Source organism: Notechis scutatus, chromosome 2, assembly GCF_049901735.1.
Source record: "Notechis scutatus isolate UNSWTSFEM ecotype Mainland chromosome 2, rNotScu1.2, whole genome shotgun sequence".
Classification (NCBI taxonomy): Eukaryota; Metazoa; Chordata; class Lepidosauria; order Squamata; family Elapidae; genus Notechis; species Notechis scutatus.
The window spans coordinates 120,718,038-120,737,797 of record NC_142010.1 but is presented as its reverse complement, the minus strand read 5'-3'; the positions used below and the strand labels follow the sequence as shown (position 1 = coordinate 120,737,797).

Sequence of the window (19,760 nt, the reverse complement as noted above, 5' to 3'; positions counted from 1 at the left end):
TTTTGTCCTGCAGTTTTGTCCTTTATCCTGCATTGTCTTAGGAATGATTCTTTTGTGAAAGTGTTTTCAGACTCACAGAATCAAAGCCCATGTTTGACTAATCAGCTATAATTTCCTTTGGTATTCTGTGACATGCTCTTCCATACAGCTTTGCCCCTTAGTTAATTTTCTCCTTTTTGCTTGAAGTACTCCTTCCACTCTGGAGAGGTCCTTCATAATGTGCTCTGCACCTTTTAAGCCTTTTAAACTCTTAATCTCATTATTCCATTTTTAAGAAGTGGTCCAAACATTAATTCAGGCAATATGACAATCTTGGCTGCCCTTCTGACTTGTAGCTGTCTTTGTTCTATAGAAGGATGCCTTGCACATTCCTAAACCGTTGGGAGGAGAGGGCTCATAGCACTTACATGCCACTTGTACTTCGGTCTGTCTTTGCAGCAGGGCTCCCATGCGATTGCGCACAATGCAGCGGTAGAAGCCAGCGTGGGTTCGGTCTAGGGATGTGATCATGTACCTTGTTAAAAAGAGAAGAATGCGGGAGAGAATGAGAGAGAGGGAGGAAAAAGGGAGATGATGAAATAGAACAATATACAACATACACCAAGAGATACATAGCCAAGCCAACTATAAACTTACGCATCTCGATAAGTTACAGCAACTTTCTTTTGTCTCTGTTGTTACAGCACGGCCTACTTTCCCATAAGCTTTTATTATTCGCTTGCCATTTTCACTTATTACACTTTAATTATAAAAAAAAATCATTTAAAATTCTGCGGTTGGAACAAAAAAAGAAAATCACAAAGGACTCAAAGAACACAGTGAGTAAAATCTGTTGTCATCTGTTGCAAACTTGACTTTTTGGATAATTTGCATTTTTATTTGGGATAAGGCAAGCTTCCTTCCCAATTAAAGAAGGAAAGTCACCTGGAGTTCTGAGCTGCAGTAGGATCAGCATGTAGAAGATGACTCCACCTTCTACAGCCTGATTCCAGGCAGGGTATGAAACTCTTGAGTAGTTGATTGAAGGCAGTTTGGGGGTGGATGGATGGATGGATGGGAAAGTGGGAGAAGGAGCAAAAAATGTATGCAGGCAAATTTGTGGGTGGGAAAAGTTTGGATACAGAATTCAAGTGATCTTTGATAAGATTACATAATCAACTCTGTATTTTAGATGAGTTTCTTAATTCAATGTTGCCTGAGTAAGCATAATTCAGCAGCTGTCTTTACCAACTTGGTTGGTCCGTCTTCTCTATCCCTATCTGGGGAAAAAAAGAACTAATTTCAGCAATGTATGCGGTATTTATCACATGCTAAGAGGCTATCTTTAACTCTTTAACACATTCTTTGGCTCAGTATTTGTAAACAGCAATGGATCAAGCCCAGTACTTCCTAGTCAAACCACAGACAACTACAATGATCTAATACATATCGATTTTACAGAAGACATTGTTGAAAAAGCACTGCGCAATCTAAAACCATCCCTATCTATTGGACCAGATGGAATATGTGCCTACTTCTTTAAAAAGCTATCCACTCCCATAGCCGAAACTCTAAGCATAATCTTTGAAAAATCTTTCAGGACCAGCTCCTTGCCAAAACTATGGTCACAAGCCACGGTCATCCCCATCTTCAAAAAGGGAGACCCCAGCCTAGTTGAAAATTACAGACCAATCTCTTTATGTTGCATCACCTGTAAAGTCATGGAATCAATTATTAACCAATCCATTATCCTCCACTTAGAGACAAACAACCTACTCTCTAATAAACAATTTGGTTTCAGAAAAAAACTATCCTGCAATCTGCAACTCTTACACTGCAAAAACATATGGACTACACAACTCGACCAGGGCAAAGCAATAGACACAATCCGCATGGACTTCTGTAAAGCCTTCTTTTCAGTGGCACATGGCAAACTATTCCTAAAACTAAAATCTTATGGTATCTCTGGACACCTGCATAACTGGATAGAAGCATTCCTATCAAACAGACAACAAATGGTCAAAATTGGGAGTGTCCTATCAAATTCTGTACCTGTCAACAGTGGTGTCCCCCAAGGCAGTGTCTTAGGACCAACTCTCTTCATACTCTACATAAATGACCTCTGTGATCATATGAAGAGCAACTGCGTTCTCTTCACTGATGATGTAAAGCTATTCAACACCACAGACAATACTACTACCCTCCCAAAAGACCTTGACTATGTATCAGAATGGTCAATCAAATGGCAACTTCAAATCTCAACAAATAAATGCTCTGTCTTGCATATTGGCAAAAAAATTCAGAAAATAAAATACAAGCTAAATAGTCAAGACCTTGTTGAGCATCCAAACTCTGTCAAGGGTCTTGGAGTGTTCATCTCTAATGATCTAAGTGCTAGAGTCCACTGTAACTACATAGCCAAAAAGGCATTAAGAGTTGTTAATCTAATCCTACATAGCTTCTTCTCTGGTAATATCACACTACTAACTAGAGCATACAAAACATTTGCTAGACCTATATTTGAATACAGCTCATCAGTCTGGAACCCATATCATGTATCTGATATTAACACAATTGAGAAAGTCCAGAAATATTTCACAAGAAGAGTTCTCCACTCTACTCATTGCAGAATACCTTATGCCACCGGACTTGAAACTCTAGACCTAGAAAACTTAGAACTACGCCGCCTTCAGTCTGATCTAAATATAGTATATAAAATCATACATTGCAATGTCCTATCTGCAAATGTCCTATCTTCAGCTTCAATCATAACAATACAAGAGCACACAATAGATACAAGCTCAAGGTTAACTGCACCAAACTTGATTGCAGAAAATACGACTTCAGCAACAGAGTGGTTAATGTTTGGAATACTCTACCTGGCTCTGTGCTTTCTTCCCCAAACCCCAAAAACTTTAACCTTAGACTGTCTACTATTGACCTCACCCCCTTCCTAAGAGGCCTGTAGGGGGCATGCATAAGCGCACCAATGTGCCTACCGTCCCTGTCCTATTGTTTCTTTTTATTTTTCTTATAAGTATCTATCTCATGTATTCAAAACTATGTTTATTCTTACACCTGTATCTTGTAAGCGATTGACAAATCAAATAAATAAATAAATAAATAAATAAAATAAAATGTTTCAGACATTTTAATTAAGGTAAAACATGGCCTCTTGCATCTTGGATGGACCTAAAGGGATGAATCAGTTTGACACCAGGCACCAGTTTGACACTGGATTACTAGAACATTCCCAGATCCAATTCAAAGAAGGAGCCTGAGCTTTGGATGCTTTGAGCCTCAACCTCATGAACCTGCTGATGTGATATCTTTTGACTTGCTACTAGGGCTTGTAAAGCTGGCAAGCAACAACAAAGGGCCTTTCCTCATGGTCCTATACAAGGGGAAGACAAGGTTTTTAACAAGGTTTTGTAATCCTGTTTTTGCTACTTTCATTTGGCTTTTAATTACTTTGTGTTTTATATACCTTTCTATTTATCTTTTCAAATTAGACCTCTTTAAAAGGTTCACATTTACCTTTAATTTTATGAATAAGTTATATGGATACTAAAATCTATGTTTTATATTGTAAGCGGTGGTGTACAAAACTGGAGTTAGGTTGAATAATATATGCATTGGACAAAATATATTTCATGGAATGAGAAGGTTCTGATTCCTGACAAAGAAGCTGATCATTTCCCTTCAGGGTAGATAATCCCATAGTATTTTCATTGAAGGGGAAGGATGAAGGACAGGAGGGAGGGAAGAACAATCACTGTGCACTGTTACAGGTCCATCTAACATAATATTCCTGTTTCTATATAAAATTATCCTAGTGTTCATTCAGAGTGGGTAACAGAATCATTCTGAAGCAGCTAAGCTCTAGGTAGAATTATATTAAACTGATTAGTATTGTCATACTGCTTTATTGCATTGCTCTGAAGTAGCTTTATGCCAATGGACAATTATTTTGGGCAATTTTATCCACCTCTACCTTTGAATTTTCAAATTCATATACCCTCCGAGGACAATTGCCTGTTTGGTCATTCTTTGTATTCTGTGAAATTGTCATGATGATAGTCCCACCAGAGCTATACCCCTCCTTCCCTTTCAAACATTTCTCACTGAAGTAAGAGAAGAGGGAAATGTAAAATGAAAAATAGTCTTAGTCTTAGTCTTCTTTTTGGAACATCAATGGTAGGAAAGGAACATGTATGTTGTTCAAATACTAATGTCACACAAATAATTTTCTACTAGAAATACTTCTGAACCTCTATTTACAGTCTATGAACTTCAGATTTAGCAGATTCTGCTTTGTACCACAATGAAATATGTAGGGACAGTTTTCTAAAGATTGACAGTAAGATGGACAAGCTACATATTACACATGAGAACCCAGAATTGGAAAACTTGAAGAATTAAGGACGAAAATGTATGAACATGCTGATGAAAAATTAATGAGGAAGGGAAACAATGAGGAATAAATTTGGGGCACGCTGTGGAGGGGCAATGGGTAAAGAGTTTTGAATCTATATTTCTAATTTAATCCATCTGAAAAGAAAGATCTAGTCTTGAGCAATAATTCATATTATTTCCTTGTAGCAATGAGAGAAACCAGAAGATGGAAACTCAGAGGAAATAAGTCAAAGAATCTACACGGCTTTCAACCCCCACACCCTCAAATTTAATCAAGTGCTGAAAAATGCCAGAGGCTCCTTTGATACGAGTTTGTTTGTTCTTTACACAATTTAAATTAAAGTTTAATAATGAGAGGTGATTATCTAATGATTGCCTCAAAGTCTAGAGACACTCCTTCTCCTCCATGTACGCAGTGCTGCCATTTTGCAGGCAGCAAAAAGGCAGTAAAAAAACAAAACCACACCATTCTCAAACTGTGAATAAGGAGGGCAAATCCAACAGAGCCAGGCAGACTTCTGCCTTACTGGAATTAGCATGGAGGCTGTCCACATGGCCACTGCACATTTGGAAGCTTTGAAGTTCAGAAAATAGTAGGAATCTTGCTTCAAGGCACCAAGGTGACAGCTAGTGGTTTAGGTTGCTATGGACAAGAATATGCAAGAGGCACTAACAGCTGTTACCTCTCTCCAGAAGAGCCATTGTTTGAAATGTCAGAAATAGCCTGTTAGACCAAGATAATGTTGTTTAAAGTAATGGGCACATACACTCTTTGCTCACACTATTGTTACTCTTTCCGTTGGGATATAACAACTATTCTTCGTCAAACACTGGGTTGCCATGGATCATCTATACAAGTTCATCATCTCGTTAGTCTCAAGTTCAGCTACAGCCACAAAGAAGAATGCAAGGATCCTACATTTCCTTTTTCATTAGCAAGAGAATGGAATATCTTTTCCTGAAGTAATATAAAGGAGAAATTAATATAGGGAATAAATCACCCAAAAGAGTAAGCATCGTGGGCAGTATGTTGGCTCCCTTGATTGAATGGAATCAGATATCTGCCCTAAGTAAGGAAATTTATTTCTCATCAAGGGGTGAGTGGGTGGGCAGATAGCTTATAGCAGGGGCCTCCAAACTTGGCAACTTTAAGATCTGTGGATTTCAATTCCCAGAATACCTTAACCAGCATAGTTTATGGGAGCCAGCATGGAATTCTGGGAGTTGAAGTCCACAAGTCTTAAAGTTGCCACGTTTGGTAACCTCTGGTCTATAGCTAAGACCTTTCTATCCTGACATGGAATCCTTTATTTTTACATTCTAATATTACTCTATACTACCAGCACTATACCTGGCTATAGAATTTCAAATCAGAATTTAAATACTTTACTCCATTCCAAAAGATGTGTTTTACCAAATTTAACTTACAAATTCCTTTACATTTATGTTATGCCTTTCATTCCAGGGTGGTGTTTCTTTTCTTTTCTTTTTTCTTTTTTTGTACTTACAGTTTCCCTGGTAAGGTTTTGGGAAGTGGTTTGCCATTACCTTTTTTCTAGGGCTGAGAGACAGCAGTTGACCCAAGTTGGCCAATCTCCACCTCTATAACTGTCTGGTTTGGTTCTGCAACCCAACAGGACAGACACAGACTTCAGAGGATAATTAGGACTGCAGAAAAAACAATTACTACCCACCTGCCTTCAATCGAGGACCTGTATACTGCATGAGTCAAAAAGAGTCAAGAACAGTTTTTTCCTGAAAGCCATCACTCTGCTAAACAAATAATTCCTTCAACACTGTTCAACTATTTACAAAGTGTACACTACTATTACTGTTAATCTTCTCACCACTCCTTATCACCCATCCCTTGACTGTTTCCTAGTATGATTTGATTGTTGATTGTACCCTATGACTATCATTAAGTGTTTTACATTATGATTCTTGATTCTTAATGAATGTATCTTTTCTTTATGTACACTGAGAGAATTTACACCAAGACAAATTCCTTGTGTGTCCAATCCACACTTGGCCAATAAAGTATTCTATTCTATCACCAAGCTGGCTACATGCCTGAGGAGAATTAGAACTCACAGCCTCCTGGTTTCTATCCTGGTATCTTCAAAGCACCATAACAAACTGTCTCTCCTCCCAGAAAAAAAAACATTCTCTGTTCTTTATTTTTTCTTTCTTTCATGTAGTGCAACTAATAGCTACATTTAAAAAAAATCTTTGTGTTCAAACTGTATTATTTATTATTCTTCCTTCATAAAAGTAAATAGTAATGTCTTGGTTTCTAAAAATATCCATAATTTATTGTGATCTCCAAATCAATAAATAGCAGTATATCACGAAATATCATTTTTTAAAAATGACAGGTTCTGCTTCTACGTGTTTGTCATAATTCACAAATGTACTTCTAATGTTGCGCTACAATTTAATTTGTATATTTTAGATCCTTTCAATGACACCCCAGTCATATAACTCTAGGCTGCTTTCTATACCTAAAGACCCTTTTAAAATTTGAGTAAAATAATACAGCAAGAAAAATGGAATAGAAGTAACCCCTAATATCTTAAATGCAAAAATCCAGTGAAAGAAGACTGTTCAATTTTATTTATTTACTTGATTGACAAAAAAGATTATCTTTAGCTTGGAGGCTTTTTCTTTCCTGAGCCTTTTCCTTTTTCAAATCTGTTTTTTTTATTTGTTTATTCCTTACCTTTGTATTTTTTATTTATGTATGAAGGGTCAGCCACTATAATTCTACATTCCTTATTTACAGAAATCATATCAAGATTTAGAACGAAATCCACCGGGAGCCATCTCATATAACATAGGCCTTGAGTCCTTCTAACTAAAAGTGTTTATCGATAGAAGAGAATATTTGTAGCTCAGGGTTGAACTGTGGGGTCCTTGGTGCTCTCTGAGCTTGATGGTTTTCTTGCAGATGTTTCATTACCAAACTAGGTAACACCATCAGTACTAGAAGGGAGTGGAGTTTGCTCTTAGTTTCATATACTATTGGTTTATCCTGTCAGTGTTGATCAGTTGCTTCACAAAAAGTGTTTAGATTGGTGCTGGGTCTCTACTGCCTCAGGCAGAGAAGGGCTATTCTGCACCCCTCCCATAAATGTTCTTTAAAATACAGTTTCCCAGCATTCCTTTAGGAACCTTCAACATGCAAACGGTGGTTACTCATCCTCTTTACCTGGAGCTTCAAAATTTGCTGTTTGCTGGGGAGGTGTGTAGCTAAAAGTCAATCTACATTTAGTGTACATCTGACTTTGGCGATATTTCTTCATAACCAAACAAAAGTGTATTTTCTGTGCAGTTCACACCTCTTGCTCACTGGATCCGGATGTCACAAAGCAAAGCTCACATTTTGTAATTAACTCCCGTGCCCTGTTTTGACTGGCAGAGTGCTGCAGGAGGCTGAGTGCTGTCATGCCCTCTGGCCACGCCCACCCAGCCACACCCACCAAGCCTGTCATTAGGGCAGAGAAGTGGCTGTTAAATTATTTGAATCCCACCACTGCTTGGAGGCAGGGTATACCGCCCCACTGGTGCAGAAACAGAACTGGCACATTTTCTGACAACCCCTCCTCTCTTCTCTTTAATTCTACAGAGGTGGAGAACAGACAGCATACTTTGCTGACTCAAATTTGTAGGGTAGCCAGATTCTATTTGAAGCAGACAGTCTCCAAGGTAACTAGGACCCAAGCCACAAAGGGTTTTGTAGGTTATAATCAGCTTTTTAAATTGTACGAGGAACTTATACTGAACCACTATTCAGCCATTGAAGAACGATCTCCCCTTGCCCAGTGGGTTTTTGCTGGGGAGGCCACAGCCCTCTACATTATGAACCACTTGAAATTTTTGAATAGTTTTCAGAGCCAGCTCCAAGTAGAGGGCAACTGCAGTGGTCCTTAGAAAACATGATGAAAGAGTGAATGACTATGGGCTGCAGATCAAGTTCCAGGAATAATGCACCAGTTGAAGTTGGGCAAAAGTTCTCACAATCATAGGTTCCTGCTGCTGCTGCTGCTGCTGCTGCTGCTAGAACTATGATTCCAGGAATTCTCTTAGATCCCGGACTTCTTCCTTTCAGAACAGTGCATTCTGGAACACTGCAATCCTATCTGGAGGAAATTCAATTTCCAAGGAACCAGACAATTTGTGAACAAACAACTTTTAGCATTCAACTTTATCATATTTCAAATGATCCAGCCTCTGCCAGCCTCCAGACCTCTTAAGCCAGGATAGGGATAGAAAACTGAACATCATCATTATTTATGACATCCAGCATCCTGGCCAATGCAGCATTTAAGTAATTCACAATAAATACTATAGAATTGCTTGCCAGATCATTTTATTAACTCCTCGACTGCTTGCTGGAAATCAACCAGATCCCTAAGGTGCATGAAGTGTATTATTCTAATTGATCTTCCCTCCTTGCAGATATTGGAAGTGTCAATTCACCTCAGAGTGATCAGAAAATGACTGGATCATGACAAAGGAGCAAAAAAAAAAGCAACCTTTAATTTCAGATCATAAACCAACTGTTGAAGGGTAAAAATTGTACGAATTGAGTCAGTTATGCCCTGGGACCGGCCCCTCTTAGCCATGATAGCCATGAACTCCTGGGCTGTACCTAATCCACTTCCCAGGAATAGAAGTTGAAATGCCGAACTACAAGAGCTGAAGGAACCAACCACAATCTCAGGAATGAAATCAAGGGACTAAAGAGAGGCTACTTTTAATATCCCAACACTATAAGAAGAGAGCCTATCAGTTTATGGTGCAAAAAATCAGGAATCTTGTAACGCCTTTTATGATGAACAAATGTTAGTAAAAGGCACAAAGTTTCATGAGATGTAGTAAAAGTTTATACCGGTTTAATAAAAATTGTCAGTTGGAAAAAAATGCTGCTAGTCTCCTGATCAATTGCCCAGGAAAAACCCTTAATTCTTCAGCCACAAATATTTTCTCAATGAGCTACCTCAGATACCTTCTTGTCAGAATTTCAAAGAAGGAATCATTACCTTCCCTGTGGCTGCTGAAGCACCAAAAGTGGAGAATAGATTTCTGAGAAGATATCACCCTGTCTTCACTTATCTTAGTCTTGGCCATTTATGTTATATGCACACGTTCATTTGTTACTAGTTATGGATAAGCCAAGATCTTATTATATACAGATCTCAAGACTCACTGGCCATAGGGTTGGAGCAGCTGGGCTAGAAGTAGGGAGGGATACCAAATTGCTGTTCCCTTTCCTTATAGTGAGTATTAATTCTCCTTGGCATATTTGCCCATCATTGTAGAATCCTGCCCTGTCAAAGTATATTCATGAACTGGAATAGAGCTTAGTAACAAGGTCAGCCAATGAGGGCTGAATTGAGGGCTGAAACTTAAAGAGAGAATCTGGGCATAGTTTATCTCTGTTCTGTGCTCAGCTCTAAAGTGAAAGAGAAACTAACTTGCTTGCTAAAAATTGAGCTCTGTTCTGATCTGAACCTGTAACATATCTGCTTCTGTTTGAGTTTGCTCCATGTTGGAGAAATCTACAACTGGTATTGTAAAATTTACTTGTGTTTATAAAGAAGTTAAATGAAGTCTCAGACATCCGTGTTTACTTTTCTGGTGCTGAATTTATGCTGCATTATTCTGAACATTCAAGCTCCTCCAATATTCCTCCAACCCACCCCAACCAGACCTTCAGAAAAACCAATCCCTTATTCCCCCTCCCCTTCACCTCCCAAATCCAGCATCATTTTAGAAGTTGAATTGTTTGTCTGAATGTAGATTATTCCAGTTAGGCTTGGTTCATAGACTCCTACCAAGCAATTTCCTTGGAGTTGTTCTATCACCAGGATTCAGAACAAGACAAACACTTGAGTATACTTTCATTGCCAAGGAAAGGGGATTCTCTCAAGGTCTCCCTCATATTTCCAGACCTCCAGAACTGATTTCCCACACTGTCATTCCAAGAAGGAGGAAACCTTCAAGCCCACTTGCAACTTCCCGACACCCCAAGGGTAAAAGCATAGCCTCTCCACAGTTGAGGTCTTAGCCCTACTGTACATCATAAGTCAGCAGCAACAGCAGTGTAGTGAAATAAAATAAATTCTGTTTGGTATAGTGGAACTTGTTTCCAAGAACAATGCAATAGATTACTTTGTTAGTCTTGATGCTTTATTCAATATACTGTCAATGCTTCAGTCAGTCGTTCCCTTTATTGTTGCAGTTTCAGGACCTAGTTATCACATAAAACTTCATGGGATTTGGGGTGACAGGGGGTCAGGAGGCAATATTTTTCAAACTTTTTTCCCCTCCCTTTGGAAATAGCCTTCTCCTAGAGAACCAGATAGCATCTTCTTTTGCGTCATTTACAGAGGGCAGATAAAACAGGTACAGCATTCTAATTTATAGAATGTTGCTGGGATAGAGAATGATGTACGTTTGTGTGTGCCCATGAATCAATGGTTTGCCCCCTTAATGGTTGCATGTGGGTTTTTTTTTTTCATCGATTATGTAAGAAGATGTAAACCACTGGGAGCCCTTGGGGAGCTGGCAATAAATAAATAAATAATAAATCTTAACCTAACTTCTGTTCTTATCCCAGGCTAGCTTTGGCTTTTATTTTTAATAGCCTGTTGGAGGAAGCAATAATTTCTTATAGTGGTGCTTCAATTTCTTACAGGCTGCAAGTAAAAGCTCCAGCAATACTTAATCGTTCCTGCCAATACCATGTTGCCACTCTGAACATGGGTAGAGGAAATACGCCTCTGGAAGCTCCCCTATGCTGTCCTTGGCTCTCTTTTCCTGTAGCTGAGAATCTCATGTTTAATGGATGAGACCACTAATCTGCAAATAGCGCATTGCAGTCTCTTAAGACAGAATTCCCCAATCTTTCAAGGTTGGTGGCTTGGCGGGGGTGGGGTGGGGTGGGGAGGAGGCGGGGGAGGAAGAGGGGATGGTTTTGTGTGAGGGTCAGGCACGTCCACGCAGCTTCATAGGGCACGCGAATAGGCCACGGCCTAGTAGTGGGTTGTGGCCAACAGATTGTGGGCCCCTGTCATAAGAACAAAGCAAATAGGAAAAGCAAAGATGAGGATAGGAGACTCTGAAGCGGAAGGGATTCCATTGTCACCATAATTCCCTCACCTTTTTCGGGTGTGGTATATGAATAGGGAATTAGGGCCTTCTAATTTATCACACTGACCTAATGTGCTGTCTACCACAAAGATCAGCCTGTAGATTGGGAACGTAGGATGACCTCTACATCCAATCATCATTCTGACCAGCCAGAAGTTGTTTGCACAAGTTGATAATGGACACCCATTCATGGTATAAGAGACAATGGAAGCTTTTGAGAAAGGCACCCCAGATACTAGCAACTTATGTCCCTTTACATTAGAGGAATGGAATTTGTCTGCAATCAGAATAACAAGCGAGAATAGTCATTGGCAAAAGCATACTTCTGGGCACTTTTGACAATATAACAAGCAGATTTTTAAAGCTTGTCAGTGTTGCCTAGAAGTGAAACTCTTTAATGGCTCCTAATAAAGCAAACGGAAGTTCTGAAATATTTCCCACCACCAGTACTGTTCTTCATTAAGCAAAAAGGAGCGGGGAGCAAAAGAGAAAATAAATAAATCATTAAAAAACAATAACCCAGCTTGGTTGTCAATATTCCAACTGAGACACAAGTGGAGAAAAGAAAATACAGTGAAATTGTTCACTTTCCTGTGTGAATAAGTCATGTATTGTGCTCTAGGATTCTTTAGGAATGCCATGATATCCTGAGGTTTTGGATGTTCTTTAAAATACAAGATAAATTATACTTTTCAACTTTACAGAGCAAAAGAACACAAGGCTTCAGTGTTGGATTTCGTGCTTGTTGAATTAGCTTAGTATTACTGATCTGCATAAAAGTCTTTATCTTGCTCCTCCCCCAAAGCCTCAGTGAATACTCTGCCCTTAAAACATTTTGTAAAGTGACACACACATATAAATAATTTGTAAAACTATCCTTCACTTAGAAATACTGTAGCTCCAAAACAGCACAAAGCCCCCAAGAGTAAGAAAAGGAAGGAAATGGGAAGACTGTTAATGAATTTCAGTGTTTTTTCTACTAAAATAAGAGTCAGATGTAGTAAGCCATCAACGGGCCTACCGTCCCTGTCCTACTGTTTCTTTTATTTTTCTTATATGTACCCATTTCATGTATTCATAACTACGTATATACTTATACCTATTATCTTGTAAGCGATTGACAAATCAAATAAATAGAAAATAAATAAAATAAAAAACTCCAAATGCCTCAAAACCACGCTGATGTCTTTCATTTTCTCTTTTTAATGATTCACTGCTCTTTGTGTGAAGTAAAATAACCAGTTTTTTTTTAAAATGCTGCTTCCCTCCTCTTCAAATTTAGGTGGTCAGTGCTAAGATATAATTTTAACTTCAATAAGCACTTAAAACACATCTTATGCATTTTATTCCATTGACTCCTTTGTCCTTGGGTCACTGCTGATTATCCAAATCAGGTTTCCACAACATGATTACTTCCCCAATGCACAAATATAATCAGGAATTTGTATTGTAGACCTTTAGTTAAGAGGGCACAAAAGATGAGTAACTATATACATCTCAAAAACATTTCTCTCCCCTGAATGGTACCCACTCTCATAATGTTCTTTTCCCTGTGTATGAAAGATCCTAAGCTGGCATAGCTTCTGAAATCTGCTCCTGAATTCAATTCCAGAGGCAGGAACAAATTAACATGCCAAGGGTGGTAGTCTGGAAATAAACCAGGTGGTAGGAGCAAATAAGCCAGGTGGGAGTCTGAGAAATTCAGCTTGTACTCCAGAAGACAGGGGAACAGTGCACACAAGAGAGAACTTCTTATTTTTGGTAAGTAATCAAATTAATGATGGATCCAGAACTTGATGGATCAATGATGGATCCAGAACTGAGAACTTGCATTCATCTCAGAAGATATCCTTAAATTCCCTATGTCACCAACAGATAGAATGAAGTCTAAAGGTTCAGAAAGATAAGATGGCAGAAAACAGGAGATGGAATTTTAAAGACAAAGGCATGAAGTAGGGAAAATTACTCATAGAAAGCAAAGCAAAGTTGTGGAGGAACCACTCCCTTCCTTTCTGCATAACTGTTATTGTGCAGTCCATTAGCAATGAGTCCTTGAGTGTCAGTGCTGATATTTAAAATGATCCTCACTTGCTTTAAATAAGATGTTTCAATTCCACCAAGCTGTCAGGAGCTCAGGCAAACACCAGGAATAATAGGCAGAGTCTCCTTGTATTGTCCTGGTTAATAAATCAGCAAAAACACAAATGCAGACAACAGACAGAAAAATTACAGACAGTCTTACCTCTTCTACTATGGCAAGATAGAGATTTTTAAGACAAGGTAGGTATATAAATGGATATGTAGGTAAAACCTAAGCTTCAGTATCTGACAAAGGCACAATATATAATTGAACATCCCACCTAAACACATTCTCCTAAGCATATTAAAAATAATGGCAGATTTTGCTTATCCTTTCTTTCCTATCCCAAATGTATCTTGGAGGTCTGATTGCCATTTCTCTCCTTTTTCAAAACACACACACACACACACACAAAAACAAAACTATAATATTCTGTATGAGATTTCATAAAGCAGCTGGAATGGGTTGGGAAAGAGAAACACAAGGTGGTACTACATCTAATTTTACAGCCATCACAAGAAGGCAGAGATTGATTTAGAGAAGTTATCAGGAGCAACAGAATGTGTCTCAGTTCCTTTTCTTTCCTTTTTATTATATTGTTATAAATCTTGATACATTGTGTTGGTTCAATACAGTAATGTTTATACAATATTAATTGGAGATTATTAGGATTTTATTATTTAGAAAACTTAAGAGTGTTCAGAATAGGGAAGGGAAAAAATGTTCTACCAATATTAATTACATTTTACAATATCGATGTTACAAGCATAAAATTATTTGACCTTTTCATCCATAGTTATAGCTGTGCTCGTGAGTTTACAAACCCCTTGAGGAGCATTTTGTAAGTAAACATGAGGGATAAGAGAAAATACATTTTTTTAAAATTTATAATGTGATTCAGATTAAAGTATTAGGCATCACAGAATAGTATAATCATTAAACAAACCATACCACATAAAGGAAATAATAAATAACCTGGATATTCTTGTGGCCAAAGTAGAGGAAGGGATTGAAATCTAGTATCCCCGTGGTCATGTGATCAAACTTTGGATGCTTAGTAATTGGCTCATATTTATGATAATTGAAGTCTCCCAGGGTCATGTGATCCCCTTTTGTGACCTTCTGATGAGGAAAGTCAATGGGAAAGCCAGATTCACTTAACAACCGGGTTACTAACTTACCAACTGTAGTGACTCACTTAACAATTGTGGCAAGAAAGACTGTAAAATGGGGCAGATCTCACTTAACAACTGCCTCACCTAGCAACAGGCATTTTGGGCTCAACTGTGGCCGTAAGTCAAGGACTTCCTACATGCAGAATGGTCCTTAGTTGAGGAAATGGAAGTTTCTAGAAGTATTAAGGAAACTGGCTGCGTAATGTTGGAATCCTTGATTTTAAGGGAACAGCGTAACCAAACACATTATTCTGGACCTCAGGAAAACAGATGTTGATTAATACAGAGCAAAGATAAGTAGGACTTCATGGCAGGAGAAGAATCTGATACTCTTAAAGGTGATCAACAATGAATAAACAATTCCAATGAGAAGGGGGGAAAAAAGACAACCAAAGAAGCCAATGTGATACACAAAGAGCTTAGTGAAGATATTAAAATAGAAAAGGGCATATACATGAAAAAAAAAGCAGCCCACAAAGGAAGAGAACAGACAGGTAGTCTGACCTGTTGAGGACAGAGGAAGATTAGGATGAACTGAGCTAGGTGAAGAATGCTAAAACGGGTTTCTTTATACATGCTGAAACTAAAAGAAAAAAGAAAAACTGCACAGTTGTTCAGTGAAGAAGACAACATGTTAATAAGTAACAAGGGAGGGAGGGCTTCTCAGCTCCTATTTTGGTTCAGCCTTTACCAATAAAAGATATGTATTCCACAAGAAAATTGTGAAGGGCTGCCTGAAGTGATAGAAATAGGCAGGTTAGTAGGGATACGCCTTTACCAGGAGTTTCAAAGGGCGGGAAGCAAAGGACACATTGAGCATTGTGGCATTATCACAGAAGATATTGTGATGACTTCCCCAGATAATTCTCTCCATATGTCAGTTCAGAGGAGGATGAGCTAGTTCTAGGCACATTAGGAGGGGAGTTGGTGAATGGCTTCAAGCAGGTATCTGAGAATGATTTGGCTGAAGCACACCTGCAGTAGGACAGCCCTGAGGCTTCAGGTAGGCAAAGTACGGACCTGCAGCCAGTCAGTGATGAGGAAGAGGAACTGCCTTCTGCATTGATCCAAGAATACGTAGGGCAGAGAAAAGGCAGGAGCAGCGAAGGCCAGCCTGATTATCCATGAGGAGGCAGCCTCAACCCTCTTGATGGGCTGCACCAGAAGCTGGCTATTTAGCACAGCAGACAGATGGAGATGATGATGGAAACAACATGTTTGTTTCCTTGCTGTGTATTCTTGCTTTGAATTTCGGATCGTGCCTCTTCAACTGTGGCTTTGCCTTGCCTTGCCTTGTGGCCTTCCCTGTGCCCTGTAGATTGCCTTTGCTTTGCCTTGCCTTTGCCTATGGACGTGCCTTTTAGATTTGCCTTTGCCTTGCCTTGTGTGCTTGCCTTTGTCTTGGAACTTGCCTTTGCTTTGGGAACTTGATTTTGCCTAATAGACTGAACTCACCTTTGTCTTGAGGACTAGTGTTGGCTTCATAGAATAGAATAGAATAGAATAGAATAGAATAGAATAGAATAGAATAGAATAGAATAGAATAGAATAGAATAGAATAGAATAGAATAGAATAGAACACTTTATTGGCCAAGTGTGATTGGACACACAAGGAATTTGTCTTGGTGTAAATACTCTCAGTATACATAAAGAAAAGGTACATTTGTTAAGAATCAAGAATCATAATGTACAACGTTCATTTGAATAGCTTGTGGAACTCGTTGGGGCTGAGCCAATGCTGGCACAAAGAGTTGCTGGGGAATACCAATTCAGGCTTGGAAACCTTAATAGAAACTCCTTACACCCATATTGTGTCTGTGTGTGCATGATGGGACAGCATCGTCACACCCTTATTGGGCATGATAATATGGGATGTGAATATATACATGCAAGGACAGAGTTTGAACAGCAATGCCAGTTTTACCATTCGGCTGCTCCAGTATCACATGGCCTGTATCTCGGATGCAGAAAGAATTGATGGTCATGCTGAACTGCTAGACTTTTGAGAAATCTAGGAAACAGAGGAAATGTCAGATAATTGGAAGACAGCAAATGGGATTCTTTATCTTCAAAAGGAGAAAAGTAATTCTAGCCAACTACAAATCAAACTATCTGATCTTGATAGTGGGAAGATTGATTTATAAGGCCCTGAAAACATTATGATAATCACCAATTGCCAGCAATTGACTTGTCAAGAACATATTTTCTGAGGTTAATATAATCTTATATTTTTATAAACCAGTAATTTCTTAATAGATTGTGGGAATGTTGTACCTATAACTTCACTGCAGCAAAAGAAGGAGAACGTACCTCATGGCATGCTGATTAGCAAGCTATTTAATTGTGGACTTAATGGCTTGACAATGATTTTGGGCCAATTGTGATTTTGGGCCAGTGGGATTCCCTCAGCCCAGCCCACTTCACAGGGTTGTTGTGGGAAAAATAGGAAGAGGAAGGTGTGCTGGATACATTTGCCACTTTGAGTTATTTGTAAAAACAATAAAGGCGGGATACAAGTAAACTGGAATATTAGCAAAGTTCTTACTTGTACAGGGGACTCCAGTGCAGAAATACAGAATAGTGCATACTTGGGTTGTAATAGCACTCATTAAAAAAGATATTAGAATTGTAGTGCAAACAGAATATGAGTCAGCAATGCACTATGGATTAAAAGAAGGCAAATGAAGTTGTAGGCTACATTGTTTACATCAACAGAACTATAATTTCAAATCAGGGAAAGTAATCATTCCATTATTTTCTTTCTTTGGCCAAGTCCCATATTTCAAGAAGAATTCTGATTATTGTGCCCAGTTCTGGGCACGCTTTCAGAAGGAGTCAGAGAAATTGGAACACAATGAAGAATGCAAGGGGACTGGAAATTAAGTTGCACAAAGAGAGATTGAAAGAGCCGGGTAGCCTTGAAAAAGGAAGCTTGCGGGTAGGGTGGGGGGTGGGTTGTGGGGAGGGGGTTATGATAGCATTCTTCAAATACTTAAAAGGATGTCATATTGAAGAAGGTCAGGACCCGTTCTCTCTCATTTCAGAGTGCAGGACACAAATAATGGATTTAAGTTACAGGAAGGCAGATTTCGATTGAATGTCAGAAAAGGCTTCCTAGCAATAAGAGCTATTCAACAGTAAAACCAATTACCCAGGGAGGTAAGATAGGTTCCCCCTCATAGGGTGTGTTCAATTGAAGGCTTAACAGCCATCTCTCTGCTTTTATTTGGATTCTTGCTAACCACAGTTCTGTGGGGCAGAATATCGAACACTGGTTTACAAGTCCGCCATTTTTATAATGCTGTGTGGTTTTGTATTATCAGATTCATTCTGAGAACTCAAAAAGTTGTGAGAGATGCCAGATAAATTCTCTAAATTTGGGCTTGTAGGTTTCCATAACAAGTTTGAGAATTTCCAACAGCCTGACTCAGGAAGAGAGGGTTTATAAATTTTATAGTTGTCTTCTTTCTTGGATTAAATCTTGAAATCTTAGGTGAGTTGAAATTAATACATTTTGGGGCCTCAAATATATGTTCTATTCCTTGTTTTTGCAAAATGATCATGGCTGGGTTGAAATAGGCCCACGCCAAACCCCAGAAAAACAGCATATAGATAGCCCTCAACTTAATGATCACAAAACTTCTAATCAAGACAGTAGCTAAGTGAGTTGTTAAATGAATTTTGCTCCATTTTGCCACAGTTGTTAAGCGAATCAATCACCACAGTAACATGGTTGTTAAGTGTTACTTCCCCATTGACTTTGCTTGTCAGAAGATCACAGAAGATACTCACATGATCCTGGGACATTGCAACTGTCATCAATACATGGCAAGCATCTGAAACTTGATCATTTGACCATGGAGATGTTGCAACGGTTGTAAGTGTGAAAAATGGTCATGAGTCACTTTTTTTCAGTGCCGTTGTAACTTTGAATAGTGTTTAATGAATGGTTGTAAGATGAGGACTACTTGTACAGTAGTTGTTTATTCCAAAACTACCTGGGTCCTGACAAACTCACATGTGGTTTTGTAGGGGATGAACACACTCTGAAAGAACAGGTGCACAATATGAGTGTTCTCCTAGGCTCACAGGTTGTGTTGGAATAGCAGTTCTTGAGAAGCTGCTACTCCATGGTCTTGGTCTTGAGAACCTTTGTCCAGCTACAGTCTGAGCATTAAGGTGGACTTTTTTTATTGGAGACATAATCAATGCCAGGTTTAGGCAATTACGTTATGATTCTTGGTGGTCCATCTCTTTCCTTTGAGTAACCCAATTTACTTTGAACATGAGAATAGGATAAGAGGGAGAGTTCTAGAGCAGAAGATAACCATCAGGCTAACACTGTATCTAGATTATGTTGCCATATTATATCAATTCTCTTATATTCTTTTGGGTGTGGAATAGGAATAGAATCAGTTCACTTCTCTATGCATTATCCTAGAGGTGGTGGCATAGCTTTTGATTTATATAAATTACATCTACGGTAAAGCAATGGAGTGGCGTTTGCAAGGGCACATTTACAGGAATGAAACAACTACGTGAAAGTAAAAAATGTGGATAAAGAAATGCTGTATTTTGGGGACAGGCTATGCCTATATGTGAAGATCAAAAGGAAAAATTAAGAAAGGATAATTTAATATCATACATAGGCCTTTACTCCAATAGCTGGTTTTGAAATGTCAATTACACTAGATTCAATTGATAAGAAAGCCATTTAATTCACTATATTTCCAGGCTGTTAAAATCTGCCTTTTTACTCCATGTTTTTTTATAAATTCTAGAGACCCAATATCGCTGAGGTCACCAGGTTGGAGAAAAGTGATCTAGCTTCAAGTTGTTGAATTCTGATTTTCTATTCCAAGATTGATTATAAACAATATAACGAATTTATTTCTTTTCTGTAGGATTTACTTAGAGGGGAAGTTAGAAGTCAGTAACCTAAGGAAGTAGGAGAA

General features: G+C 38.6%; 1 protein-coding gene across 3 annotated transcripts in view; it reads right to left on the bottom strand.

The window, feature by feature from the left end:
- Positions 1-19,760, bottom strand: part of SDK2 (sidekick cell adhesion molecule 2) — a 419,219-nt gene that overhangs the window by 99,279 nt on the left and 300,180 nt on the right. For all 3 annotated transcript variants that reach the window (XM_087956031.1, XM_087956030.1, XM_087956032.1), the window contains exon 3: positions 408-514. In XM_087956031.1, coding sequence (XP_087812157.1) covers positions 408-514 — 107 coding nt within the window. The remainder of the gene's footprint in view (positions 1-407; positions 515-19,760) is intronic.